General features: G+C 48.5%; 1 protein-coding gene across 1 annotated transcript; it reads right to left on the minus strand.

Moving 5' to 3' along the window:
• Positions 1-1,268: 1,268 nt before the first annotated feature.
• On the minus strand, positions 1,269-27,787 carry TRPV5 (transient receptor potential cation channel subfamily V member 5; the record flags this gene model as incomplete). Its single annotated transcript, XM_079931681.1, has 15 exons — positions 1,269-1,570; positions 2,346-2,452; positions 6,902-7,170; positions 8,901-8,967; positions 9,171-9,336; positions 9,585-9,661; positions 9,773-9,859; positions 21,353-21,565; positions 23,461-23,607; positions 23,992-24,167; positions 24,318-24,416; positions 24,705-24,842; positions 25,313-25,435; positions 25,576-25,673; positions 27,660-27,787. 15 exons carry the CDS (start codon positions 27,785-27,787, stop codon positions 1,270-1,272), a joined length of 2,196 nt encoding a protein of 731 aa, XP_079787807.1. The 3' UTR covers position 1,269.
• Positions 27,788-27,908: the final 121 nt, after the last annotated feature.

Consider the following 27,908-nt stretch of genomic DNA (forward strand, 5'->3'; position numbering starts at 1 on the left):
ATGCAAATTAAAACCACAATGAGATACCACTTCCTAACCAAAAGGATGGTTATTATCAAAGAAACAGAAAGTAACGTGTTGGTGAAGATGTGGAGAAACCGGAACCCTGTGCCTTGCCTGAGGAAACATACAACAGTACAACTGCTGTGGGAAACAGTATGGCAGCTCCTCAAAAAAATTAAACGTAGACTTGCCATAAGATCTAGCCATCTGCTTCTAGTCATATACCCAAAGAAACTGAAAGCAGGAACTTGAACAGATAATTGTATACCAATGTTCATAGCAGCATTACAACAGCCAAAGGTGGAAGCAACCCAATCGTCCATCAGTGGATGAATGGACAAACACAACGTGGAATATACATACAATGAAATGTTATTTGACCTTTAAAAGGAATGAAATTCTGACTCACGCTACAGCATGGATGAATCTTGAAAACATTATGCTACATCAAATAAGCCAGGTACAGTAGGACGAATATTGGAGGATTCCACTTATATACAAGGTAACTAGAGTAGTTAACTTCATAGACAGAAAGCAGAATATTGGTTCTCAGGCACCATGGGGAGGGGATAATGGGGTGTTAATGTTTAATGGGTACAAGAGTTTCAGTTTAAAAAACTCCCTGGATGAACAGTGGTGATGGTTGCCCAACAATGTGGATGTACTTAGTGCCACTGAATGGTACACCTAAAAATAGTTAAAATAGGAAATTTTATGTTATGTATATCACAGTGCATTTTTTTAAAATAAAGGAAGGATAAAGAGCCTTTTTTCTTGCAGTTTTCTCGTTGGGGTTTGGTTGGTAGGTGGGGAGAGAGTCCTACGGGGTACGAGAAGAGGCGAGAGGCTACAACCTCAATGCCATGCCTGGCTCTTCCCACATGAAGCCCTGTGGAACCAGGGAGGATTCACAGCTTACAATCTAGGCCCTCATGGGGTGGAAAGGAAGATGACCCAGTCATTGGCCTAGCGCCCCTACCTCATGTCTTCAGTTGCCAAGTCTAAATCTGCTTGAAAAGATACCCCCTTTTCCCAAGATGTGGGACTTCCAAGAAGACAGAAGATATGTGGGGCCCTTTGCTCATCCCTAGATGCTGGTGTGAAGGGCAAGGCATGGATGGCCTTTAAGAATTATTCTGTCCACCCTCCCAGGATTAATGGGCATGAAGGTCAGTCAGATGCTTGCATAGGCAGTGTCTCTCTCTCTCTGCCCGCCCCCCACCCCAGGCCTACCTGGAGTCGGGAGGAGAGTAACAGGGGTCCTAATCATATGTGATAGACACTTTCCTCTCCATCCCCCTCCCCAAGGTCCAGTCCCAGATTCAAGTGTCCCAGGGTGTTGCGACGAATGATCTCCCAGCCTCGGTGACTGCTGCTGTTTCGAGATGTGGTCCGGGACAGGGAGGGAGTCGGGAGGGCCAGGGAGGCCCTGGCGAGAATCCCACTTTCAACCACAGAGGACTGTTTCTCAGAAAGATGCTCATGTTCTTCCTCCTTGTCTGAGCCCTTGAAGGCTTCCACATAGCGACGTACTCGCAAAGCATTCTGGTCTTGGTTGGTCTCCACTCTGAGGAGGGGAAAGGGGAGAGGACTCAGCTGAGCTGGGGAGAGATGGGCCATGGGGAGAAGCAGAAGTGAGCGGGGCACAGCCGGGAAACAGGAGTGAGAGGAAAGGGGGAGGAAGTTAGCAGCGTTGAAGCCAGAAGACCCTCTAGGATCAAATGAAGGGAAGCAGAGGGAGATGGAGGATAACTAGGAGAGAGACCCGAAAGGCTGTGCATTCAGGATCTGGAGGGTAGTAGGGCTTGTGCGGGCATGTGATGGTGGGGGGAATGTGGGTGAGTATGAAAGAGAAAGAGCCAATTAAAAGATAAGCGTGTCGTCAGGATGAGAAGATGCCATTCAGGAAATAAATGAGAGAGGAGAGCCAGGTCAGGAGATGAAGGTAGAGTACGAAGGAGCAGGTTAGTTTCAAGGCTAGACTGGAAGCTTCATCTTGAAGGTACTAGAAGTGGGCGTCAGGTGGAAGCAAGACTAGACCAAGTTGGGTAACCCATGCCCACATTCGAGCACGGACTCATATTCTTAGCCATTCACATTACTGCCCTTATGTACTCATAGCCTGGCATCAGCTCCCAGCATTCTTTGCACCCCTCCACTTCAGCTCCACCCGCCTCCCCCAACAGGCTAACGCAGTCTCGCTTTACGGAGTGATGACACCTCCTTTGGGTCCAATTTGGGATCTCAAGAATGGAGAGGAGGGTCATAAATGTGGAACCGGTCACCCTTGTTCCCACGGCCTCACACTGGTTGACAGTTCACACGTCTACATTGTCACTCACCGCAGGAACCAGCGGTCCCCCAGCCCGTACTTGTACCCACAGATGCCGGAGCGAGGCCACAGGGTGCGAGGCATCTTCCTCTCCAGCATCACCGTGGTGGCCACGACCTAGGAGGAACCAAGAGATAGAGGAAGAACTCAGAAAGAGCCATGAGCTTCAGAGAACCCTGAGGCTACTGACAGAGGGAACCAAAAGGAACCTGTGGGATGAGGACACCAGAGATCAGTGGAGGTGACAGCCACCTACCCATCCCCTAGCCTGTGGGAGGTACCACGCTACCTGCCTTACTCATCACCCGCTATCAAAGCAGAGGATATTTTATGAGTGCTTTGAATAAAACAGTGACCCCTGCTTTACTATTCAGATTCTTGGAAAATCAGTCACTCCAAACTAATCTCATTTCCTTTTTCATATGAAAGCCATAAACCAATTATCTTGATTTAAATAATATGATTAAACAGAATCTCTATGATCTTGGGGATGAAATGCTGCTGCTGATGTTCAGGGAATTTGCAGCAAATTCAATAAATACCCACATGCTAAGAAGGAAAAGGGTACGTGAATGACTCCAAACTGGGCAGGGAAAATTCTAGTGGCATGTCACATGTTCTGTCCTTTGCCCAGCCCGCATTAATTACCTAGGTGAAACATAGAAGACAAGCTTATCAAATATGTCTGAGACACAAAACTGGGAGGGATACGTAATATACAAGATGACAAAGCAATATAAAAATGATCTCACCAGACTGGAATGCTGGTCAAAGACCACTAACATGAAATTTAAGTAAATCAAATGTAAGGTCCTACATTTATGTATAAGACTAAAGTATCATTCGAAAAGACACATGCACCCCGATGTTCATTGCAGCACTATTTACAAAAGCCAGGACATGGAAGCAACCTAAATGCCCGTCAACAGAGGAATGGATAAAGAAGATGTGGTACATATATACAATGGAATATTACTCAGGCATAAAAAAGAACAAAATAACGCCATTTGCAGCAACATGGATGGACCAAGAGATTGTCATACTGAGTGAAGTAAGTCAGACAGAGAAAGACAAATATCACATGATATCGCTCATAAGTGGAATCTAAAAAAAGGGGTACAAATGAACTTATTTACATAACAGAAGTAGAGTCATGGATGTAGAAAACAAACTTGTGGGGATAAGCGGATAAGGCAGGGAGGGAGATTGGGATTGACATATACACACTACTGTGTATAAAAATAGATGACTAATAAGAACCTGCCGTATAGCACAGGGAACTCTACTCAATGCTCTGGAATGGCCTATATGGGAAAAGAATCTAAAAAGAAAAAGGACGGATATATGTATATGTATAGCTGATTCACTTTGCTGTACATCTGAAGCTGACAACATTGTAAATCAACTATACTCCAATAAAAATTTTTTTAAAAAAGACTAAAATGTCTGTGTTAAGTACAGGAAAAACGATAAAGGAACTTAGCTAAGTCAGTCATGTAACAAAGATGCGGGGGTTCTAGTTGACCATAAGCCTAGTAAGAACCCATTGCATATTTTCCAAAAGACCTGCCGCCATTTTAGGTGCTATTTATAGTATAGTGTCCAAAGCAAGGACAGGCATGACCCCTCTTCATGCTGCATTCCTCCAATCATATCAGGACCATTCTAGCTTTGAAAGGCCCAGGATATAGGAGGTCTGAACAGAGGGTCAGTCAGGATGGACTGGGCTCAGGAAACTTGATTAATTGAAAGAACTAGGAATCCTTAAAGCAGCTCAATTCTCCACTTTGTCTTCTTCCGCCCCATCTTTCTCAGTACTCCACACTTCTCTTGGCCTTCTCTCTGTTTCTTAGCTGCGCTGAGTTCCCTCCAACCTCAGGATTTTCTCTTTTCTTTTCTTTTTTAAAGATATGACTTCTTTATTTTTAATATAGGAATTTATTTAATTAATTTATTTATTTTTGGCTGCATTGGGTCTTCGTTGCTGCGCGCGGGCTTTCTCTAGTTGCGGCGAGCGGGGGCTACCCTTTGTTGCGGTGTGTGGGCTTCTCATTGCGGTGGCTTCTCTTGTTGTGGAGCACGGGCTCTGGGCACGCGGGCTCAGTAGTTGTGGCTCGCGGGCTCTAAAGCACAGGCTCAGTAGTTGTGGCGCACGGGCTTAGTTGCTCCGCGGCATGTGGGATCTTCTCGGACCAGGGCTCGAACCCGCGTCCCCTGCATTGGCAGGACGATTCCTAACCACTGTGCCACCAGGCAAGTCCCCAACCTCAGGATTTTCAATCATTCTATTCCCTTTCCCTGCACAGCGCTTTTTCTTTATCTTGAAAAGGATATTTATTGTTCTTCTTGTGCCATCATTCAGCACCCCCCGCCACCTTCTGGTAAGAGAACCCAGTTTTCATTTAGAGAATCACTCCTTCTCTACTCTGAGTCCATCAGTTAGAGTAGACTGGACTTCACACAGCCCTGGTTAATTAGTCTGTTCTCCCCCAAACTCCACCACCACCACCACCACCACCACCTGCGCCTATGATCAAACTTGTTGCAATGAGATGGGTTCGGGCGGCAGGGGGAGGAGATGCTCTTTTAAAAGCTACAGATACAGCTTTTATCTGTAGGCACACAGAATACAATAAGAATGGGCCCTTGGAATTTGGAACACAGTGCACCTGCTCATTCCTTTGTAAGTTTAGAGCTTCTCTAAGCTCTCTCACCAACATGATGCAAGAGACTGACTTAAAAGAGGACAAAAGAGAGAACAGAAGCTGAAGTATAAAATGGAGATCCAGACTCTGGCCAGCCATGTCTAAAGCTGATTTAATTCCTTAAACTTTCCAGTTATGAGGCTCAACACACCCTCTTCCCACTGCCCAATTTTTTTTAAGTCTATTTGAGTTTGGTTTTCTGTCCCCGTAGCCAAGAGTCCCAATGGATGCAAATCCTAACCTCCATCCCTTCCCCTCATTCTTCTTAATTGACTAATTATTACCCATGTTTAGGGGCTCATCTTAAATGTCACTCCATCAGGAAAGCATTTCCTAACTTTCCAGTCAAACTCCTCTGTTGCCTCCTGTTTTTAGCATCTTCACGTCTCTATGACACGTTTGCTATTCTAATTGTACAGTTTTCTGTGAAGTCATTCATTTAATGTTTGTCTGCCCAGCCAGATGGTAAGCTCCATGAGGGCACAGACTACATCATCATGCCTGCGTCCCCAGATCCTAGACATTTTCCAACACAAAACAGGCTCTAAATAATTACTGCTAATGAATGGAAAGTCTGAGGGCATACATGATGACTGTCTTCAAATATCGGAATGGTGCTCCTATGGGAGAGTGTATTCTGCATTATACAAGAAGAAAAAACTTGGGCCAAAGAGTGGAATTACAGAAAGATAGGTTTCAGCTCAATGCAATATGGAATTTTCTAATAACAAAAACTTTTGAAATATAAAAAAGCTCTCTCCTTCCAACCTCTACCCAAATCCACATGATAATAAGATTCTCATCGGCATTAAAGAAGATACTGAATGATCCTCTGACCAATAAAAGAGTATATGTTGGGTAGGAGCTCAACTAGGGGACCACTAAAGGCACTTCCAACTCTAAGAGTTTATGAGCCTATGATGATATAAGGAAAAGATTATGGAGAAACAGTTATAGAAGCAAACAGAAGATAAGGTCCAAGTTAAAAACTAGAACATATAAGAACAAAACAGTTTCTAGTTCCCACTGGATTCAAGGTTGGCTCCTGCATCTACCCTTCGTCTGTGCTCTTGGGTGTTGATCCTGACCCTATCCTACCATCCTACACTCTTTTAGATAGAAAAAGACTTTTGGCTAAAAGTCCCCTCCATCTATCCAAAAGTACCTCTGTTGAGGTGACAGCCCCACAGGGTTGTTCCGTGACTCTCCTAAGAGTCATCTACCGTGGCATATTCCACTTTGAGTTTTCTCTCCATCCCCTGCCCCTTAGAAAGACTAACACCGATAACAATAGCCAGGCCATGGAAGCAACCTCAATGTCCATCAACAGAGGAATGGATAAAGAAGATGTGGTACATATATACAATGGAATATTACTCAGCCATAAAAAGAACAAAATAATGGCATTTGCAGCAACATGGATGGACCTAGAGATTGTCATACTGAGTGAAGTAAGTCAGACACAGAAAGACAAATATCATATGATATCACTTATATGTGGAATCTAAAAAAAGGGTACAAATGAACTTATCTACAAAACAGAAATAGAGTTACAGATGTAGAAAACAAACTTATGGTTACCAGGGGACAAGGGGGGGGGAGGGATAAATTGTAAGTATGGGATTGACATAAATACACTACAATATATAAAATAGATAACTAATAAGGACCTACTGTATAGCACAGGGAACTCTACTCGATACTCTGTAATGGCCTATATGGGAAAAGAATCTAAAAAAGAGTGGATATACAAGTATAACTGATTCGATATGCTGTACACCTGAAGCTGATACAACATCGTAAATCAACTATACTCCAATAAAATTAAAAAAAAAAAAAAGACTAACCCTAATGAACTCACCTGGGCCCTCCAGAGCTCGTCCTGTTCATGGGCCACCCGCCAGTGTGTGTCGCCCATCATGGCAATGAACAGGTTGAGCATGAGCAGCGTGGCGATGATGGCAAAGGCAAAGTAGACGATGCTGAACATGTAGGGCAAGTTCACGTCGTAGTTGGCAGGCCCGTCGATGATGGTGAGGAAAAGCTCAAAGGTGCTGAACAGCGCCATGGGATAGTCATAGAATTGCCCCAGGTTGGATGGGTCCTCTGTCTGGAAAATGATAAAGAACGCTGCTCCGCCCACGAAGAGGGCATGGAGATCAGGAAATGGGGAGTTATCACAATAAGCACAGGCCTGGTCAGCATTCATTCTACCTCCAGTATATATCTCCATACATTTACACACAAGCACATATATGCACACAGGCACATAAATGTAGAATTACACATATAAGTCCCATTTTCCCTGTGGACCTGGCTAACCCTCAGATGTCCTATGACCAAGTTTATCATACCAGTAATACTCAGAATTTAGCAAATATCTATCTCTTGATCGATCTATCAGTATAGTATATGTCACCTAACTGGGTTTTACATTTTAGAACCAAATATTTAAAAGGCAAGTTGTTACAAGAATGCATGGAATCTCCAACAATTTTAAAGAACTGAGCACATGAAAGGGCTAAAAGAAAAGCACCTTTAAAAACAATCTCAGTATCCTCTAGATAACCACCCATTACTCTGAGATTTCCTGGGTGAGCTTGGACCATCATAAAAAAGTTTTCCCTGCTCAGTGTGTAGCCTACTGGATGGCACTGGGCATCCTGGAAACTCACTACAGCGTCAGAACCTCTAAAAGACCCATCTCTGTGTGGGGAATGGAACTATAAATAAGGTGACCCCAAGAGCAGAACTAGGGTCTATGACAAAGCATGGCTTTGCAACAACGAAGAAGAGATGGTTTAGGAGATCTACAGAAAACGACTCTGTTATAGTTGCTCATTGTGCATAAGTGTAGCTGCAGGTGGAGTAGAGGGTGGGGAGGAAGGGTGCATGAGGAACCCTCCAAACAGGGAGCCTATCAAAGTTTGACCCTCTCAGAGTTCAGATCTTGGTGTAGTTTTTCAGTGTACTGTTTCGTGGGAACCCCCATGAAGCAGGGGAATGCCTAGGACAGGCATGGCGTCCTCTGTACTGAAAGTCATTGTCCTTAGGGTTGTAGGTCTTCACGTGTCCTCAGGTGCATCCACCTGCCTTCTGGAGGTTCAGCTGCAGACATGGAGGACTGGGTGAGCCTTGCTGCCTTTTGTTCTTCCTTCCTCTTCCTTCCTTTCCCTAAGAACTGTCTTCCACTCATTCGTTTGTGCTCTCCCTCCCTCTGCTCCGTCTGCTCTGTTCCAGATGTTTCCTCTCCTCCTCTCTCTGGCACCCTCCCCCTGTGTCTTGGTCCGTGACTGGGTCCCCACTGGGCATTCTTCTCCCAGCCTCTCTTCACAGCTCTTCTGCTTTCCTTTCTCATTCTTCACAATCTCCAAACCCTTTTTCTGTACCTCCTTTTTCAAATTACTTTCTTTTCTTTCAACTCTGACCACACATAGGGGAAAAAAGGGCACCGTACGTGTTAGTGAATGCTTTTCGTTTCTTCTTCTGAAGTGTAAACATAGTAGAGTTAAATACCAGACTTTTTGCCTACGGCACCTTTCACGACTGGCCAGTCTTTCTTGTTTAATATTCTTCTCTCTCCAAAGCCCTTTTTCTATCTCTCCTTTAAAGATCTTGCAGGGCAGTTAGTCAACATGAATGCTACTGGCCCAGAAATTCAGAGCCCATGAGTCTGCTCTCTAGGCCAACCTGAGTGACCCAGATCCAAAGAGTGCAAGTGTGTTTTTTGATTCACCTTCCACCAGGGGGAAAAAAGAAAAAGGGATTGCAAAGGAGAAATAACTGAGAGCAAGAGTAAGAGAGAACTTTCTGGAGAACTGAATCCGATGATCTGATGGAGGAGAGAGTGATGCTCTTACCTGAGGCAAATCCCACAATAACCACAGCCATCAGCCAGCAGAAACGCAACAGGTCTCCGAAAATCATCTACAGAAAACAGAGAGGGGAGGGAGGGTGGAGGGATCCTTTCTCCACCTGCCTCTCTGCAGCTACTGCTGATAGACTGGAAGTCACCGGAGTTCCACCACGTCCACTCCGAGCAGCATTTTCCTTTTTGCTCCCACTCCCTCCCTCTGTCTGGGAAACGTCCAATGTCTGAAGCCAGAGGAAACTCTGGGGAAAGCACTGACCTTCTGGATCATGATGGTGAAGGGACCCAGCATCTGGAATCCTCGAGCAAAGTACATAACACTGCACCAGCCCAGCACCAGGGCGAACGACATAGGCACCACCTCCCCGTTGGTGTTGGAAAGCCGCATCACCATGGTCACCAGCACCAGCGAGGCATAGGTGATGCTGGGGGGAGAGCAGAGAGGGGGGAAGTGAGAGGAGGGCTGGAAATACGCTAGGTCCCCTTCAGCATGGCACTGACTTACATGGGACCCAAACACTCAGGCTCAGTCTTCATACCTAAACACATACACCATCACACACACAAGCCCACTAGAGAAAAATCCCTGGAAGTGAGGGTCCCAGAGAGGGACTGGGAGACCTGGGACATTTCTGGCAAGGGAAGGCAGGGGGCTGGAAGGAAGGACACTCACGTGATGACATGGAACGGCCCCCCGAGGACAGTCTGTCCAAAATAGCGAGAGAAACCAACCCTGAAGATATCCGGGATCTGGGAAAAGGCCAGGAAAACAAAACAAAACAAAACAATGATCGATATAGACTTCAGTTCAGTCTGAGGCCTCAGGTGGGTGGCCTCCGCCTGAGCACAGCTGCACCTCACCTCTAGGAACAGGATGATCACAGCCCCGAAGACCGTCATCAGCTCCCCCGCCAGCCGGATTTTATCCTGCTGAGTCACATAGGCCTCCTGTGGTGAGAAATTCAGGATAAGAAGTGCTTTCTGGGGCTGCCCTGGCGGCGCAGTGGTTGAGGGTCCGTCTGCCGATTCAGGAGACACGGGTTCGTGCCACGGTCCAGGAAGCTCCCACATGCCGCGGAGCGGCTGGGCCCGTGAGCCGTGGCCGCTGAGCCTGCGCGTCCCTCCGCAACGGGAGAGGCCACAAAGTGAGAGGCCCGCGTACCGCAAAAAAAAAAAAAAAAAAAAAAAAAAAAGAAGTGCTTTCTGATGGTCTGAGAGTCAAGTCCTTTTGAGTAAGTGGTCTAACGCAGCTCAACTCTACCCAAGGTGAAGAAAAGCTCCCCTTACCAACACCATCAACACCCGCCCTGCCATTGTGGCTCAGTCTGTGACCAGGGCATCAAGTAACCAAGGCTTCATATGCATATGTTCCATATGCTAACAACTTGAGGAACCGCCTAGGAAGTCACCTCTTATATGTATGTTGTGAGCAGTTATTTATGATGATGTGTGTACTGAGGGGCTGAGGTCACATTTCACAGCATCAAGTTAAGAAGGCTAAACCAACAGGAAGAGGTGTTAGTGGTTTGGGCTGATTTCAGCTATGCTGAAAGGCCAGCTTTTCCAATCTCGTTGCGGTTGCCAGCAAGTAGAATATAAACACATCACAGAATTCAGGTTCCCGTATGGACCCAGCACCTGTTAGCTCCAGTGAAACCTTGAATCAGTCACTAAACTCCCTGAGCTTGGGGTTTCTCATCTGTAAAAGGGAAACTATAATGCTTACCTCCCAGGGTTATCGTGAAGACCAAATGAGATGTATTTGGATGTATTTTATAAACCACAGAGCGCCATAGGTATATTCATTGTAGTCTTATTATGATTGGGCAATATAGCAAAGGGTTAAAGACAATATATGGATTTCAGTTCTGAGGAAGGGCCCTGCCTTATCCGGGACAGTAGGAGTAGAAGGTACAGTCCTAAGGTCAAGATGGAATAAAAACCACCCTCCTCTGCACATGTTACTTCACAGGAAAAGGCTTGCAATATTACCCAGAAACAGCAATAGAATTCTACAATAATGCTCCTTAACTTTTTTGAAGTTATGAGCCCATCTGAGAATATCATAAAGACCACAGATCCTCTTTCCAGAAAACTGTGCTCATATATACGTAATTCTCACGTGAAACTATACAAACAATTTCAACCCATTCGAGTACCCCTTAGACTTTTGGGAACTCTATTCTCCACGGTCACATCTCTGAATTGTGCACCGAAGACAGGAGTTGAGAGTCCCTGAGGATGATCTAAGCTGGGAAGGACGTGATCCCTCATTAAGCATGAGAAATGCTCATCATCTCTGTCCTGCCGATAAACTGGATCCTCTCGGCATCCTTCTGCAGGCTACTTCAGCAGTGTACACCCTGGTCCAGTGAGAGGCATAGCTTTTGAAACAGGAAGAGATGCTATGTAGCGGGAGGTGATCTATGGTATAAAGAAGGCACCCACGAAGCATCCTGTGGCCTCTCAGAGGGTGTGTGTCAGCTCAGAAGAAGCCAAGGATATAGTCTTTAGGGAAGAACAGGACCAGACTTACCAACAGGTGGTGGAAATGTTTCAGGTAGATCATATGGGACCAGGGAAGACCAGAAAAGGAGTGGGTGACTACGTATCTAGTAAACAATATGATCTAACAACCTGTGACTAGATATCAATTCCTTTGTTGTTGTTGTTTAAAGAACTGATGTTCTGTAAACTTCTCTGACGTTTATCTCTCTTGAGAAAGTGGCACATTTTATTTTATCATATAGTGGGACGTTTCCCTTTTGCCTTGCTTCCAAGGAAGCTCAGTGTTCTCTCTCTCTCTCTCTTTTTTTTTTTTATCCCCAGCTCAAACAACTATCTTTGCATCCCCTCTCCTCCATCCTAAAATTCAGATCATGGGTCTGGTGATCTTAATGTTCCTAGAGCATCGTCTTTCATTGTAAAACAGGCCAACTCCTTTTGAGAATCAGGTAGTAGTATAAATAATAAGTTCATTAACTATAGGAACAAAATAACATTAAATATAGAAATAAAATAACGGCATCTGTGCCATATATGTGTCTGTACAAAATTTTTAAACTTTAAAAAAGCTTTGGACCTTGGTTGCATACGTCTGGAAAACTGCTACCAACCTTTTTCCTTGTTTCAACTAAGAAGAAAAGGACTGCACTAGTTGGCCAGGAGAGTTGTGGGAACCACAGTGCCCCCTAGAGGAAAGCGAGAGAGTGGCATCAGCTTTCTCCCTCAGGAGACGAAAAGGCAAAATCCTAATGGAGAATATTGGGGACAGTTTTGGTTACCGTAATCTCCTTCTGGGGCTGCCCCTCACCAGCACCCCTTTGTTTGTTCAACGTGTTCCTTTGCGAGTAGGAGTTGCCCTGCTCAAGTTCACCAGTGAGTAACAGAGGTGTCCAGAGACCCCAGGTTTTTGCCTCTGCTCCACCTGGGATCTGACTGCCCTAAAGTAGCTAGCTGCCTCTGCCACTCTGTCCCCAAAGGTCCTCTATTTAAAAGCAGAATGCCGAGCGCCACAGTCTCTTGCGAGCCCCCTTCCTTGCTGCTCTCCAAGACACAGACCCTTTAGTATGGTTTTATTTTTTTTTAATTGCTCTCTGGAAAACAAAAGGTAATATACATGTGCAAAAGTTGCAATGAAAATAATGGTAGTTCATACAATTCAGCAGCAAAAACCCCCAAACAATCCGATTCAAAAATGGGCAGAGGACCTGAATATAGACATTTTTCCAAAGAAGACATACAAATGGCTGACAGGTACGGAAAAGGTACTTAATGTCACTAATCATCAGGGAAACGCAAATCAAAACCACAGTGAGATATCATCTCAGACCTATTAGGATGGCTATAATCAAAAAGACAAGAAATAACAAGTGTTGGCAAGGATGTAGAGAAAAAGGAATCACTGTACACTACTGGTGGGAATGTAAATTGGTGCACCCACTACAGAAAACAGAATAGAGGTTCCGCAAAAAATTAAAAATGGGACTACCACATGATCCAGCAATTCCACTTCTGGGTATACAGCCAAAGGAAATGAAAACAGAATCTGGAAGAGACACCTGCATTCCCATGTAAGTTGTAACATTAGTCACAGTAGCAAAGATATGGGAACAACCTAAGTGTTCGTCAATGGATTATGGATAAAGAAGATGTGATATACATATATATACACACACATATATATAAAACGGAATATTATTCAGCCATGAGAAAAGAGGAAATCCTGTCATTTGGAACAATACGGATGGAGCTTGAGGGCATTATGCTAAGTGAAATAAGCCCAACAGATAAAGACAAATACCTCATGGTATCGCTTCCATGTGGAATCAAAACAAAAAAAAAAAAGGCAAACTCTAGAAAAAGAGGGTAGAAAAGTGGTTGCCAGGGCACGGGGGTGTGGACAAAATAAGGAGAGATTGGTAAAAGGGTACAAAATTTCACCTATAAGACGACTAAGGTCTGAGGAGCTAATGGTAAAACAAGGTGACTATAGTTAATTACACGGTATTATACAATTGAAATTTGCTAAGAGAGCAGAACTTATTCTCACCAAAAACAAAAAAGGTATATATGTGAGGTGATGGATGTGTTAATTAACTAGATAGGAATCCCTCCACAATTTATACGTGTATCAAATCACTGCGATGAACGCTTTAAACATCTTACAATTTCTTTTGTCAATTACACCTCATTAAAGCTGAAAAAATAATGATAGTAGTGGGCTTTTAAAACATTTTTCTTTTCTTTGATTTCAAGGGGAATTCTAGCGGTTCACACTCATATGTAAGGTTGGCTCTCATTTGGAATAGATACTCTTTTCAAAGTTGAGAAAGAGTTTAGTGTTTTAAAAATGGACAGGGGCAGGCTTCCCTGGTGGTGCAGTGGTTAAGAATCCGCCTGCCAATGCAGGGGACATGGGTTCGAGCCCTGGTCCGGGAAGATCCCACATGCCGCAGAGCAACTAAGCCCGTGCGCCACAACTACTGAGCCTGCACTCTAAAGCCTGCGAGCCACAACTACTGAACCAGAGTGCTACAACTACGGAAGCCCGCACGCCTAGAGCCCGTGCTCTGCAACGAGAAGCCACGGTGATGAGAAGCCCATGCACCGCAACAAAGAGTAGCCCCCGCTCGCCGCAACTAGAGAAAGCCCGTGCACAGAAACAAAGACCCAATGCAGCCAAATAAATAAATAAAATAGTAAAAAAATAAAATTAATAAAATTAAAATGGACAGGGGTATTGAATTTTAACAAATGACTTTCTAATGTCTGTTGAACTGATAATAAGAATGCCCTCTTCATCAACCACCCTTGCCCCTCTAGAATTAAACCCTAAACTCAAAGCGGTAATGAGTTTTTCTTTGAATTTTTTAGAAGTTTATTCTTTGGGGATTGTATTCAAGATTTCCCGTCTACAGGGAGAGACTGATCTGCAGCTTTCTAGATTTGTGGTTCTTATGAAAAGGTTTCGTGATCAAGGGTATATTTAACAAAGTGAATGAACAGAGACACTCATTTTCAAGGTCCCGTTCATTTAGCCTCCCAGTTCTTTCAAATGCTGCCCTGGCCCTCAATCCATCGCACCACTGCCTTAATGCAAACTCATAGCGCCCTGCATCCAATCCCCCCTCACCTTGCTTTTGGACTAACCTTTCTCAAATGCAAATATCACCCCATGGCTTCTCTGTTTAATGCCTTTCCTAGTTCCACCATGTCTTTGGAATAAACATGAGGGGGAGATGGGAGTGATGGGTATTCTCTAAATCCTTATCAGAGTAGAAATTCGATAGCTGATGTCTAAATGTAATTAATGAATAGAGACAGAAGTGCATTATTCAGCAGTGCAGAGGTGACAACAGGGGTGGAGAACTTAAAAGATGTAAACACTGGTTGCCTTGAGGAAGCAAGGCACGGGTGAGGCCGGCGAGCCAGCGCACTCTTGATACTCATTATACCTGCCCTGCCCTTTGATTTTTAAATCAGGGGCGTGTATTCTTTATTCTTTCACTCCGAAGTGCTCATAGTGAGATAGGAATAAAAGATGACTCAGACTACCAAGCGTGATGTACAGAACCCTTGCTGGTTGCACATGTGTTCTTTTACTTAGAAGTGTGCATTGTGAGATAAGAATAAAAAATAAGACTCAGACTACTGGGCATGACGTACAGAACCCTTGCTGGTCTGGCTCCTGCCCTAGGTCCCCGTGCTCTGTGTGAGCTCTGGCCACGTTGAATTATTGTTGTTAAGTCAGGTCTTCGTGTGGACCGTGACCTTTTCTTAGAATGCCTGCCTCCACCACATTTTTCTGGTTCACCCTCAACCCCAAGACCCAGGTCACAGCATTCCTCCTGGGTCTCCTTTCCTGCCTCTCCAAGGCCAGGTCAGGTGTCTCCCCTGCAGGATCACGGTGCCGGTCTCTGGTTACAGCCCTTCCCCGGCACACTGCAGTCGTCTGGACATTCCATGTCTCACCAGGAATCTTAGAGCTTCCTGAGAGCAGGGACCTCTAACTTCTTTTTTTGTCCACAATGCACACACAGCAGATGCTGCATTCATAAGAAAGGAAAGAAGGAAGGAGACGAGGGAGCAGGTGAACAGACAGGTGCACGCTGAGCATGATCTAAGAGTTGCAGAAGGGAGGTAAAAGGGAATCAGGAGGTGGGAGCCAGGAGGCAAATGGCGGAAAGGATGACAATGAAGTGGGCTTGTCTGGAATTTCCAGATTCCTAGCTCAAGGTTGCCTAAGCAGGCTCAGCTAATAATGCATTGAGAAAATACTCCCCTCAGCCCCTTTAAAAAATAAATGTCAGGGCTTCCCTGGTGGCGCAGTGGTTGAGAGTCTGCCTGCCGATGCAGGGGACGCCGGTTCGTGCCCCGGTCTGGGAAGATGCCGCAGAGCGGCTGGGCCCGTGAGCCGTGGCCGCTGAGCCTGCGCGTCAGGAGCCTGTGCTCCGCAACGGGAGAGGCCACAACAGTGAGAGGCCCGAGTACCGCAAAAATAAATAAATAAATGTCATTCAACAATGACTGGAATCCTTTACCTCTTTACATGGCTCAGGATTTTAAGAGCTGTCCACAGCCAGATCCCCTGCGGAGGATGACAGGTCCTACTTTGCTGAGAATTGGCCAAAAGAGAGTGTTTTCACTTACCAGCTGACTCAGTTCACTGTCTTGAAGGAAATGTCCAGAGAGGGGTGGGCCTAGCTGAGCCTGGGTACCACTGTGGGGAAGGGTGGGAAGCAAGTGTAACCACGAGGAAGGGGGAACGCACCGGAAACAATTGTCAAACCCCATCCTGGACCCTCTTTTTTCCCCAAGATTCTTACAGAGGAATTAAGCTCCCAGAAAGAGACCTGCTGGTTCCTCATGAAGAGTTACTCTCATCCTCTAAACCGTGCAGGGGCTCCTAACCAGGCCACCCATCAGAATCAGCTGGAAGCTTTGTTACAACACAGGTGTCCATGCCAACCCTGAGGACTCTAATTCAATTCGTTTGGAGCAGGGACCCAGCATCTCCTTTTTTAGATGTAAATGCTTCTGGCTACATACCCCCACTTGAGAACCACTGGGCCCAAAAGAGAGCAAGACCTCCTGGTTTCCATCTAAGTCTACTTTCCAAGGGCTTATTCCATGTCCTAGCCCCTGTGTTGTCTCAGGAAGATGAACTTGGGAAAGGTCTGCTCGTTCCTGAGGAGTCTTTACCCATTCCCACAGAAGAAGGACGCACCCTAACCACCAAAAAGTTAATCACATCAAAACCGTGGCCTAGTGTCAGAACTAGAGCCCAGACAGTAGCTCAGGAGCTAGAGGTTGGAGACAATCCCAGATCCGGATCCCCACCCCTGCTCGTCAGCATTCCTTATCTTGGCAGGGAACTATCAGGTGTGCCCAGGTACAGGTGAGTGTGCCAGGCCCTGGCTAGCTCTCAAAGCCTGGAGACATGAGTTCCTCACACAGTGAATCCTCCAAAGAAGAAGGCTGGAACTGAGCACATCGCTCTGGAGGGAGAAATGCCTGGCTTCGTATTAAAGGTTCTGAGGTTACGCAGACCAGAACCCCTACCTCAGCGCTGCCCTTACTAGCTGAGTGTCTTTACCGAAGTACTAAACCTCTCTTGACCTCAGAGTCCCCATCTTTAAAATGGTAATAATAATTGTATTTACTTACTAAGGTATCTATGAGGATCAAATGGTGTAATGCTTTGTCATCTGAAATGTGGTCCACAGAATCACAATGTCAGCATCACCCAGCCGTGAGTCAGAAATGCAGAATCTCAGGGCCCACGCCAGCCTTATTCTTAGAATCTGCATTTTAATAAGATCTCAGAGGCACTGGGAAGTGCACATCAAGTGTGCAAAACGAACACCCAGTAGATGTTATTTTTATCTACCAGGCTCCCTGCTTCTCCTCACCTCTGTCTTGTCTTTACTTTGCCGTGCTTGTTCCAGAGTGAGTTGCTTAGGACCCCTGAGTAAAGCAGTAGAGAGTTGGAGATCAACTGGGTTTTCAAATAGCTGTAGTGCCTTGGACTGTCGAGAGCGTATGAGGAATTGTGATGTGTAGAAAAAGCAAACCCACTGACCGTGACAGGTAGAGGAGGATTTAAAATAAATGGAACCCATGAGTCACTCCTGCCACGTCCTCTCCCTAGCTACATCCCATCCACTGTGCAGTAGTGACGATCTTACCTTTGTTAAGTCCCCTGATGCCAACCCCTTCTCTCCGTCCCCCCATCACATCCTGAGCCCAATCTACCATTATCTTTGCTTGCTGAACTGTAATAGTCTCTTAACTGGTCTCCCCACATCTTCCCTGGCCCCCTCAAACCTGTCTTCCACCCTACAGAGACATTCTTCTGAAACAAAAGTGTTATCAAGCATCTCCCCTGTTTAAAATCTTTCTGAGCCTTTCACTACCTTTAGGGTAAAGAGTAAAATCCTCAGTAGGGCCTGCAAGGTCCTGTATGATTTGGGAAAGTTTGGGGAAAGATCTGCCAGGACCGTCTCATCTGGAGGCCCCTGCCCCAGCTCCCTCTACCCTAGCCAATCTTCCGTCAGTTCCTAGACACTGGCAAGGGTCTTCCTGCCTCAGGGCCTTTGTATATGCATCCTCTCTGCCTAGAACTCACTTTCCACCTTTAATTCATACCCACATCTCAGCTCAGTTACCTTCCTCAGGGGAGCCTTCTCTGACCTCCCAGAGTGCCCAGGCCCCTGTTATGAGCTCTCTCAGCACCCTGTCTGTTTTCTCATCATAGGAAAAAAGCATGTGTATTGTAACCATCACAGGTTGCAATTATCTATTCATTTAATTAATGTCAACCAGTCTGTAAGCTCCAAAAGGGCAGAGGTTACTTGCGTTTTGCTCAGACCAGGTTGAATTTCCAACACCTACAGCATGTTCAGGCCCCACTAGGCTCTTGGTGATTACTTGTGTAGTGAATGAATTAGCAAAGCGATTTTGGGAAAAGGGCAGCGGAGAGATAAAGGAAATCTTCAAGACACAAAAGGAAATCTGATGATGGGAGATCAACGCCCTCTTGCTGAACAGCAAATCAGGGCTCTAAATGCTCAGAGGGATCGACTTCACACTGGAAAGCTGAGTAGAAGCTCTCAGTCCGAGCTAAGAATGAGAATCACTCAAAGAATTTCTTCAAAGTACCATTGCCTGGACCTCAGCTTCAGTCTTTCTAATCTGTCAGGTGTGGGGCAGCTTAGCAACCCGTACTTTTACCAGCCTCCCATGTTTCTAATGTGTAGCCTTGGTTAAAAACTACTGATCTAGCGAGAGATAGGATCTGCCCAAGGTCACACAGCTATTTGGTTTCAGAGTTAGGACTCAAACCTACGCTGCTTAATCCCAGACTTTGAACTTTCTGCTCACCTGGAAACCTAAGAGAGCCAGGACCACAGTGCACGGTGTCCTGCCTAAACCGAGTAGACACTGAATGGAGACAGAAAATGAACTCTAAGTAATTATACAGTTCTTGGGAAACCCTGAAAAGCACAACTCTCATGGCTGAACAATGAGGCATCTTAGAATGAAGACGCTGAGATTATCTCCAAAACTGCACAGAGACAAGCTGACTTTACCCTCATGTATGTCTGCTTTCGTGTACCTCGTGCCACCTCATATAAATAAAGGAGTATTTTCTTTCATTTCAACTGTCTTGAGATGGTGTTCTGGGCTACTCTCATGGAGCCCGGCGACTTTTCTAGATCCCACGAGACCCAAAGAGGAAATCCTACAGTGACCGAGAGTTCCATATGTCCAGATTTATTAATGTAATGGGATATAAAAGTATTCATTTAACTAAGAAAAAGCTTCATGGGCTAATTAATGTGGCGACAATTGCATTCATCAAGCCAAGACCCTGGACTGGTACATTTTCCTTTTTCTAAGACTTTCAAGTAATAAAAATGTAGAAAAAAAGAATTTCCCATTATTTAACAAACGTGGTACGTCACGAAAGCAGAATCTTTCAAGTCGCGGTGATGTGTTTGGGAGCCCCCGATCTCATCCCGACTGACTTTCGACTGAATAAGAGAAGCTCAGGGGTTCCATCAACTCAGGACCAAGGCTCAAGGGGTAACGTCAAAAGACACAGACCTTCACTGATGTTCTTTGCTATTCAGACCTCTTAGGGCAGCATTCTTAAGTCCACTCCCCCAGCAAGAAAAGAATATTTGAAAGTCAGGAGTCTTCTCTTTGGGCCAAAGTGGCTTTAATCGAAGTGGAAGGCAAAAGGGTAAAAATGCCAAAGGGGACAAGGAAGGAACAGGAGAGCAAACAGAAGGAAAGTTCGTGCACTTAGCTGTAATTATGCTTCACCTAGTCCTGAGGCAAGGGGAGGGATGTCCTAATAATAATTTAGACTATCTGGGTCAAAGGAACAGGTCTGTACATAATTAGTCCTGCCCCAAAGAGAAAGAGACACACAGGAAGAAGACTCAGTGGTAATCAGTTGCTCAGCGTCACCCAGCCCTTAGGCTAGAAGGCTATCTACATTCTAGATCCAGAAAATCCCCCAAGTAAGTTTGAAACAAAGGAAGGGTGGAAAAGAATGCATCTGAGGAAATAGAACCAAGAAGGCTGGAAAAGCCCAGCCACCCCCATGTTTACCCATCCCCTCTGTTGCTAGTCACTCGCCTGTCTCAGCTGGCCACCTCCTAAATGTCCTTATTTCCTGTTGTGTGGTCTCCACACCAGGGACAACCTTCACGTCTAGTTTGAGATGCATGGAACACAACCTCCCCTGAGCACGCCTCTGCCCGCCTCTAACAAGGCAGCCCCACCCGACTCAGGCCTGTCTTCTCCAGGCAGCGAACCCTGCTTTGTGAGAGACAGAGGCTCTGGGTACGACAGCACACTGTATACCTACCGAGAGGAAATTGCAGAAGCATGGAGTGTCTCGACCTACTGGAGGATTCAGTGAGGCTCTTCGCCCTGTTCTCTCTCTGTGCATCCACTCTCTTTGGTCTAACTTGACTCAGGTTCTTTGCTCCTTAACTATCCCACACTACCCCTCTTCCAAGTCCAGGTTGAGCTATACCGGTGGCTGGCCCATCCTGCATTGGGCATAAGTCTCCACTCATCAAGCTCTTACTCGCCTGGCAAAATTCTTCCTCCTCTGTCTTTTGCTTTCTGCCCACATGCCTTCACTCTCTTTCAGCTATTTTCAGTCACTAGGACAAGAATTTCGGTTACCTGTTAAACGAACCCAGTGCTGAATGTATATGCCCAGAAGTATGCACAAGAGTCCACTCTTTCTGTCATGCCAAGGGGTTTGCTCTCCAACAGCAGAGCCTGACATCTACTCCACACCTCTACTCAGTCATCCTCACCCCAGGTCTCTGAGGGTGACCCACAGAATGGCAAGCCCACAAGAGCAGAGGGGACCTTAGAGACTATGTACTTCCACCTGCTACCCAGTCCAGGCATCCTTCTGCAGCACACCTGACAGGTGGCCAGACAGCTGATAACATCGTTGCCAGTGTGCTCCTACTGACGGTGGTCAGAAGAGAATGCAGGCCAGAAAGATGCCTGTGTTGCCCTAACAGACCAGAAACAGACTCAGACATGGACCTGGAGCACAGTTTTCTTCCCTTTACAACAGCACGGTTTCTGCTGAAGGTCACATTTACAAACGTCTGGTCCTCTTTGTAAAGGACAAGGCATTTTACAAAAGTATGACGCTTTTAGTCCCAAGCATTCTTTCAAAGTTCACAAGAAAGCCATCGCTCCCTGGACAAGCCCACTCTGACTCATCGAGCCCCCACTCTGGTCCCCTTCTCTCCCTCCTCATTTCTGCCTGGGTGGTCAGGAACCTGCCCCTACCACAGCCGGGTGAGTGGTATCTTTCCCAGGTAGCTGCTCCTGGTTTCCAGCGCCATCACCCCACGCTACCAGCTCCCTTCATCCCCTCTTGAGAAGAGTCACCTGGAGCAGCCTCTGCTGGAGGATGGTGATGTCTCGGGAGTTTGTGCGGTTGCCACTACAGGGCTTGAGAGGGCGATGGATGCAGCACATGGTGAAACAGATCATATAGAGCACGTACAGGGCCCCCACGATGCAGAAGTATGGCCGCCCATACTTCCTCCACTTGAAGCTCACCAGCTGTTTCACTGGGGTCTGTTCCAGGATCTGGCGAGCCTGCCATGGAAGAAGAGTGCAGTTGGGGGTGACCACCGTAGCGAGACGCAGCGCTGGGTTTCCCACTGGGTCCCAGATGGGCAGGGTCATGACCACGCATTCAGTTCGTCTGTCATTTCTTTTACGGACAACCAGTCAGCTTCTACTGTATGCTAGGCCTCATGGTAGCGCTGGAGATAAACCATGACAGAAGTAAACACCAGGACCTAGAGCACCACAGAGGCTCTGAAGGATGAGCCGTAAATGGTTGAGTGAAGGGACAGTCAGGCAAGGCCATTCCGTAAAGGAGCGGCAGGTGCCAAGGCAGGAAGGTGCGAGAAGACATTGACAGATGAGGTGTGGCTGGGGACAAGGCAGAACCTGTTGGAGGGGTGGGCAGGGGTTATCACGGGTGAAGCAGCTAAGGGCCAGATCACGGTACCTCGTGAATGCCAAAGTAAGGAGCTGGACTTTGTTTTCTGAATGCAACGGAAAGCAATTGCAAGGTTCAAGCAAGGAGGCAGTCAGATTTGCTCTACAAGTATTGTGGACCCGAGAGGAGCAAGAGAGGACACAAAGAGTGGGGAGTGGCCATAATCTCAGCCAGGTGGGCTAGTGCTCGGACGTAAGTAGGCAGTGAGATGTTACAGATGCTCTGAGAGAGGATGATGGACAGCGCGACACATCTGAGAAAGTAGGAGAAGGCAAAGTCAGAGCGTAGCTGGCGGGAGTATTCACTAGCAGGAAGAATACCTTTTCCATGGAGCCTAGAGGGAAGGAGAGAGACAGTGGGCAGTTTCCAGATCTGTTGGGCAGGACAAGGCAGGAAGCTGAAGAAGCTCCAGCCAGAGAGCCTCTATTTGCATCATAATGAACGAATCTGGGTCTCCTCATAGAACTGAAGGTGAAGGCAGTGAGGGATACAGAAGGGGCTAGAAAGGAATTTTGAGGGAATAGAATAGCTGACCAAGACAAGAATAAAACCTGTAGCAGAACATTGAGAACCAGCTGGAATCAGAGACCAAGGATTTGTGGTGACACAACCCACCAGACGGACTGGGGTTCCAATTCCTAAGAAATCCTGCCCTGAGGAAGTTCATACCAACCAGCCACTCACCTTTTCCTCTGCTCAGTAGTACCAGTGATCCCCTGAGTTGGGCTCTAGAAGGGTTCCTAGGAAGCTGTCAGGCGGCAGATACACAAGGGGAACTACATTTTGCCACCATCGTGGAGGTTCCAGAAAACACAAACGATTTTCTCCCTCACATGAGTCCTCAACAGACTTTCCTTTCCCTCCTGTCACTCAATCCAGTACTGTCTGCATGACCTACGTGTTTTTCCCTCTCTGGAAAGCTCTCTTTTTCTCCATCTTCCTGGTGATTCCCAACTCCTCCATGAAGCCCCAGCTCAAGCACATCCTCTGTGACATCTTCTCTGGTCTGTCCAAGCCAAGATAAACCAACCTCCGTTCTGCTGCCACTGTGCATAGTACAGACCCTTATGATGCTCTATGTGGTACCCTATTACAATGACTGAGGACGGGGATGGGCAACTGACAAAGGTGATTGAAAGGAACTGTGTTTTATTTATTTCTGTATTCTTAATTCCTGGTACAGTGGCTGGGACACAGCAAGAAGCTCAATATGCCGAAAGGATGAATGAATGAATGAATGGTAGGAAGCAATTTCCATTTGGAGAGTTCCTCATATGCGACGTTAGTAAGAGAAAGGTAAGTGGAAGGAACCAGAGCTAAGCAGAGGGAGAGTGGAGTTAGGAAAGGGGTGTCGATTGGCATTTCCCCCCAAAGGTCCCAGGAGTCCGTCCTCATCTCCATCTATTACAGGGCAGGGAAGTGTCTGGAGCCCAGGATCTCAGCAAACGGACAGGCTCTGCACCGACACCCGACAGCTCCATACCTCTCGCTTCTTGGAGGAGACCACAAGCTCTAGAAATGACACGTCCTCTCCCCAGGAGTCGATCTCCGTGAGGTCGTAGAGGGTGGAGGTCAGCGGCCCGCACATCCACTGGATGTGCTTCCGCTTCTGCATCAGGTGCTGGAACATCTGTGTGGACAGAGGGGTGAGGTGGGCGGGTCAGCGTATAAGGAGCACGTCGAGGGCAACAGCATGGTCACTTACTCCGTGGGACTGATGGACAGGTGAGAACTGACAAGGCTCTGTTGACATGAACCTTTTAATTTTTGGGCTCCCTTTCCTTCCCACAAACCCTAGGAAGATCTGAAAGAAGAGAACAGGCGAGGGGAGGAGAACTCTGGGTTCCCGCAGCAGATCCTCTCAAGTAAGATTCTCGAATCCTCCTGAGTCAGGAACTTCTGAGGCTGAGGATTTTATGACGGTGCTGGGAGGTGAGGGACCACCACCCTTCTGGAGAGTTTTGGAAAAAGGGTCATGAGAAGGACACGGGGGGATTGGGGGCGGGTCCCTCACCGTGGTGTTGCCCTCCACTCCAGCCAGCTTGAAGGGGGTGAGGCCCTGGTGATTGGGCACGAGGTCCAGGGACTGCAGGTGGTCCCCGCGCCCGTCGTAGGACAGCAGCAGGCTGTACATCTGGCAGGCAAAGGTTTTGCTGGGCTGGAGGACGAGGATGTGTAACACTGTGTTTCCTGGGGGAGGACACGGGCTGTCACGTGGCCACCGGGACTAGAGTCCCTGATGCTCCCCATGACCCCCACCCCCAACCCGCGCCCGGTGGACCTGAGGGCTGTCCCGGCCCCTCCTCTGCAACCCAGCTCCCCCTCCAGCCCGGCTCTCACCCAGGGAGTCCTGGGCCCGGATGTCAGCGCCGTGCTCAATGAGCAGCCTCACGGTCTCCTCGCTGCCCATGCAGGCCGCAAAGGACAAAGGGTGCTCCCCTGGGGGTGCAGAGGGCCCCGTGGCTTGAGGGTGCAGGCTGGGATGGGCAGTCTCTCCAGGGGACTGCCTCTCCCTCCCCACGTCTCAGCTCTGGGCCTGGGGACGCTTGTCAGCAGAACCAGAGGCGGGGACGGTGCAGGGGGCCCTGCGTCGGGGGGCTGGCTCTGACCTTCAGCCTGAGGAGGGCGGACCCCTCCCAGCTTCCCCCGGCATGGAGCCCCCACAGCCTGCCCTCCCTTTGCTCTTGGCCCCCTCCCCACCCTCCCAGCCCTGGCCCTGGCTCTCACCAAAGTAGAGGAGGTTGTGGGGACTGAGGCAGAAGGCTGAGCCTACCGCCCTTGCAGAGACGCTGGCCCCGTGGGCGAGCAGGGCTTTCACCAAGTTCACGTTCTGGTTCATGATGGCCATGTGCAGTGCCGTCTGACCTGGACAAGAGAGCCCTCAGTCACGGGGTCTGTTCCCGGTTCTCTCAGAGACACAGCATCCACCTGGCTTACAGGAGATCCCCGACAGATCCTTGCATGGATTTCTGCCCGCGACTCAGCAGAGTGGTGTGAGACTGAGAGCAAGTCATCCCTCCAGCAGTTCACTTAGCTGTCCCCACCTCGACTACTGGGGGTGGCAAATAAAGGTAATCACTGTGCTGCTATGAAAGAAAGAGAGTTCTGTCCTTCAGGAAACATGAAAGGAGAGGAAGGGAAATAATAAATGGCTCAAGAAGGTCACGGATACCCAAAGCCAAGACCAGGACCTTTGCCTTCCTTCCAACTCAAGGGAGACCTTCCTGAACCTCCATCACTCCTTCCCCGACCTACTCTCTGAGGCTCATTTTAAGAGATGACTTCAGACTTTCTCCTACCTGTGTCCACCTTGAAAACCCATTCGGGCTCCTCACCTACAAACGGCTCACAGATGGTGGGCTCCTTGACCAGCTCTGGGGCGGCCTCCATCAGCACCATGGCGGCCTCTAGGTTGTCATAGAGGGCCGCCACGTGCAGCGCCGTCTCCCCCAGGGCTCCTAGAGTGGAGGGAAACACGAGCATCAAACACTTCCCAGAGACACGCTCCAAGGCCCCTTTGCAGGAGCCCTCAGAGCCCTGGGTAGGGGTGGGGCAGGGGCTTCTGCCCCATCGCCATCACATCAAACTCTCATCCCACCTCGTTGCCGAAAGTCACAGGTTCGGTCCAGCAGAAGTTCTCTCAGGACACACAGGTCGTTGTCCTTGGCTGCCCGAAGCAGAGGAGACTCTCGAATCCTGGGAGAGGAAGAACAAGAGTCAGGAAGAGACAGAATGGCAGAGAGGTCAAGGGCAGAGAGGAACAGAGACAGTGTGTGCCTAGGACAGACACGGGTCCCACAACGTGTGCAGTGACCCATTGCAGCGTTGCTTCCTGGACTCTAGCTGAGGGTCAGCCTGGGGCAAGAGCCTGTCTCAGGGTCCCCGTGTGGTCACATCGTGCCACTTCTTCCCGCGTGGGGGGCCTCGTGGCTCAGCTGAAAGAGGGGTGGCATGCCTGAGGGAGGAGGGCTCGGGCCACGGAAGGAGTGGTCCTGGTGGGCCTGGCCAAGTCCGTCTAAGCTGAGTAAACGTTTTGGGAACTTGGGGATCTAGAGCAGGTGGGGGAAAGGGAATTTCTGCCCGATTTCATCCCTGCTCCCAGGCCTGCTGGAGCAGCTCTCTTTAGCCAAGGGGAGTTTGAGAGACCAGAAGGGGGCTGAGAGACAGGCCAGCTCTTAGAGCTAGGAGGCTTGGGAGCTGCCGAAGCTCTGACTCTCCTGGGGGCTGTTTGGATGCACACTCCTGCTGCGGGGAGGGAGAGTTTTGAGGTGGGCTCTGAAGGATCTATCCCTCCTATGGTTACCCTTAGACTCAAGCATCTAAACACGCTGCTTGTAACCGAGGAAGGGCGCAGCTGTGAGCTTCTCTGAGCATGTGCATCTCGGGGTGGGTGGGAGGAGCCTGTGGAGATATCCATCCTGCGGTACCTCTGTCGGTTAATCTCTGTTTCTCCCCCACCTGGGTGAGCCAAACAAGAGATAAAGCTGAAGGTGATTCCTGCTGGGCGAGTATGTGTTGGCTCTGAAGGTGAACACAGGATGGTAGGTAGAGGGTCGGGCGGGGAGAGGTGAAGGGCAGGAAAACAGACTGACCGGTGGTTCCTGTGATGTCCCCCAGCCCCCAGTTCCTCTCTTCCAATGGTCCCAGGAGCCAGGGGAAAGAAGGTTTTTATTGGAAGGAGAAGTTTTGATTTCAAGGTAGAGCTCAGCTCTGCCCCTCGGGGAAGCGCTCTCCAGGGGGATCCGGCAGAGTGAGGGCCAGCTCCCTCCACCATCTCACCTAGACCCTCTGTGTGAGCGCGTCCAGCTCAGAGCGACCAGGGCCAGGACTGCAGAGTCCACCCCTGTGCTGAGAGCTCTGCTCACAGCCTTGGTGCTCAGGCCTCTGGCCTGGAGAAGCCACTGCCCGTGAGTCCAGCCCTGGCTGCCCCCAGATCTGCTAACAGTGACTCTCCGACGAGAGACGAGTCCCCCGAACACCCCGTGGCAGAGGCCTGCCTTCAAGATGGGTCCCTGCCCCGGCCGGTCGTCCAGAATCTGGACCTCAGGGCTGGCCATGAAATGCTCTGGCCCTCGGGGCACCAGTCCTGCCTGAACTGCTCTAGGAACAGGCCCAGGCCTTATTCGATCTGTCTCCACGGGACCTAGCACAGCCCTGCACCCAGGAGACTCAGTAAAAGATGGATGGACTCTATGAGTCCCCTCTGGGCCTCCCCAGTGTCACCTGGGTTTCCCCGGTAGCTGGCCAGCTCCAGGTGTTACACAGACCAGAGCTCTCCTCCCCTGTTCGCATGTCATCACCTCTCCTTCCCCTTAGCAGTAATTCCGCACTCTCTCTTCAACCAACAAGTGTCCTAAAACCCACAGGATCTCGGCGCTTCCCCAGCAGCCTGCTCCCCACCAGTCCGCACCCACTTGCCTACCTCCTGGTTTCTCCTGCCTGGTCCCTTTAGGTCCCCCGCTCCCCTTCTCCACCAGGCGAGAGCCCTGGCATCATTCCGCCCCCTCTTGCCTGTGGCCCAGTGCCACACACCCCGCTGGCACTGACAGAGGAGCCGGGCTTTGGTGACAGGTGCGCTGGGCCCATCCCGGTGCCTGGCACTGAACTCTGGAGTGCCCTGGCGGGGAGACAGACCCAAGTGGGCAGAGGGTTTGAGGCTCAGGGAGAGGAGGGGCAGCCTACCTCTTCTGTTGCAGCATGTAGGCCTCGTCCAGATACTGGTCCCAGTCTTGCTGTCCCGCCAGCCAGGAGGTCAGAAGTTTCTGGAGTTGGATCCAGAGTCCCCTGGCCTTGGGTGGAGGGGGCCCCATGTTTTCTCCTTTCGGGCACCGGCAAGTTACGGGGATGTGGTTCAAGGGAGCGGGTCTAGGACTCAGCAGCAGCTGGAGTGGGGGCGAGCAGGCAGGGGCTGGGATGGAGAGTGGGGGTATC

This window comes from Stenella coeruleoalba (genome assembly GCF_951394435.1).
Source record: "Stenella coeruleoalba genome assembly, chromosome: 9".
Lineage (NCBI taxonomy): Eukaryota > Metazoa > Chordata > Mammalia > Artiodactyla > Delphinidae > Stenella > Stenella coeruleoalba.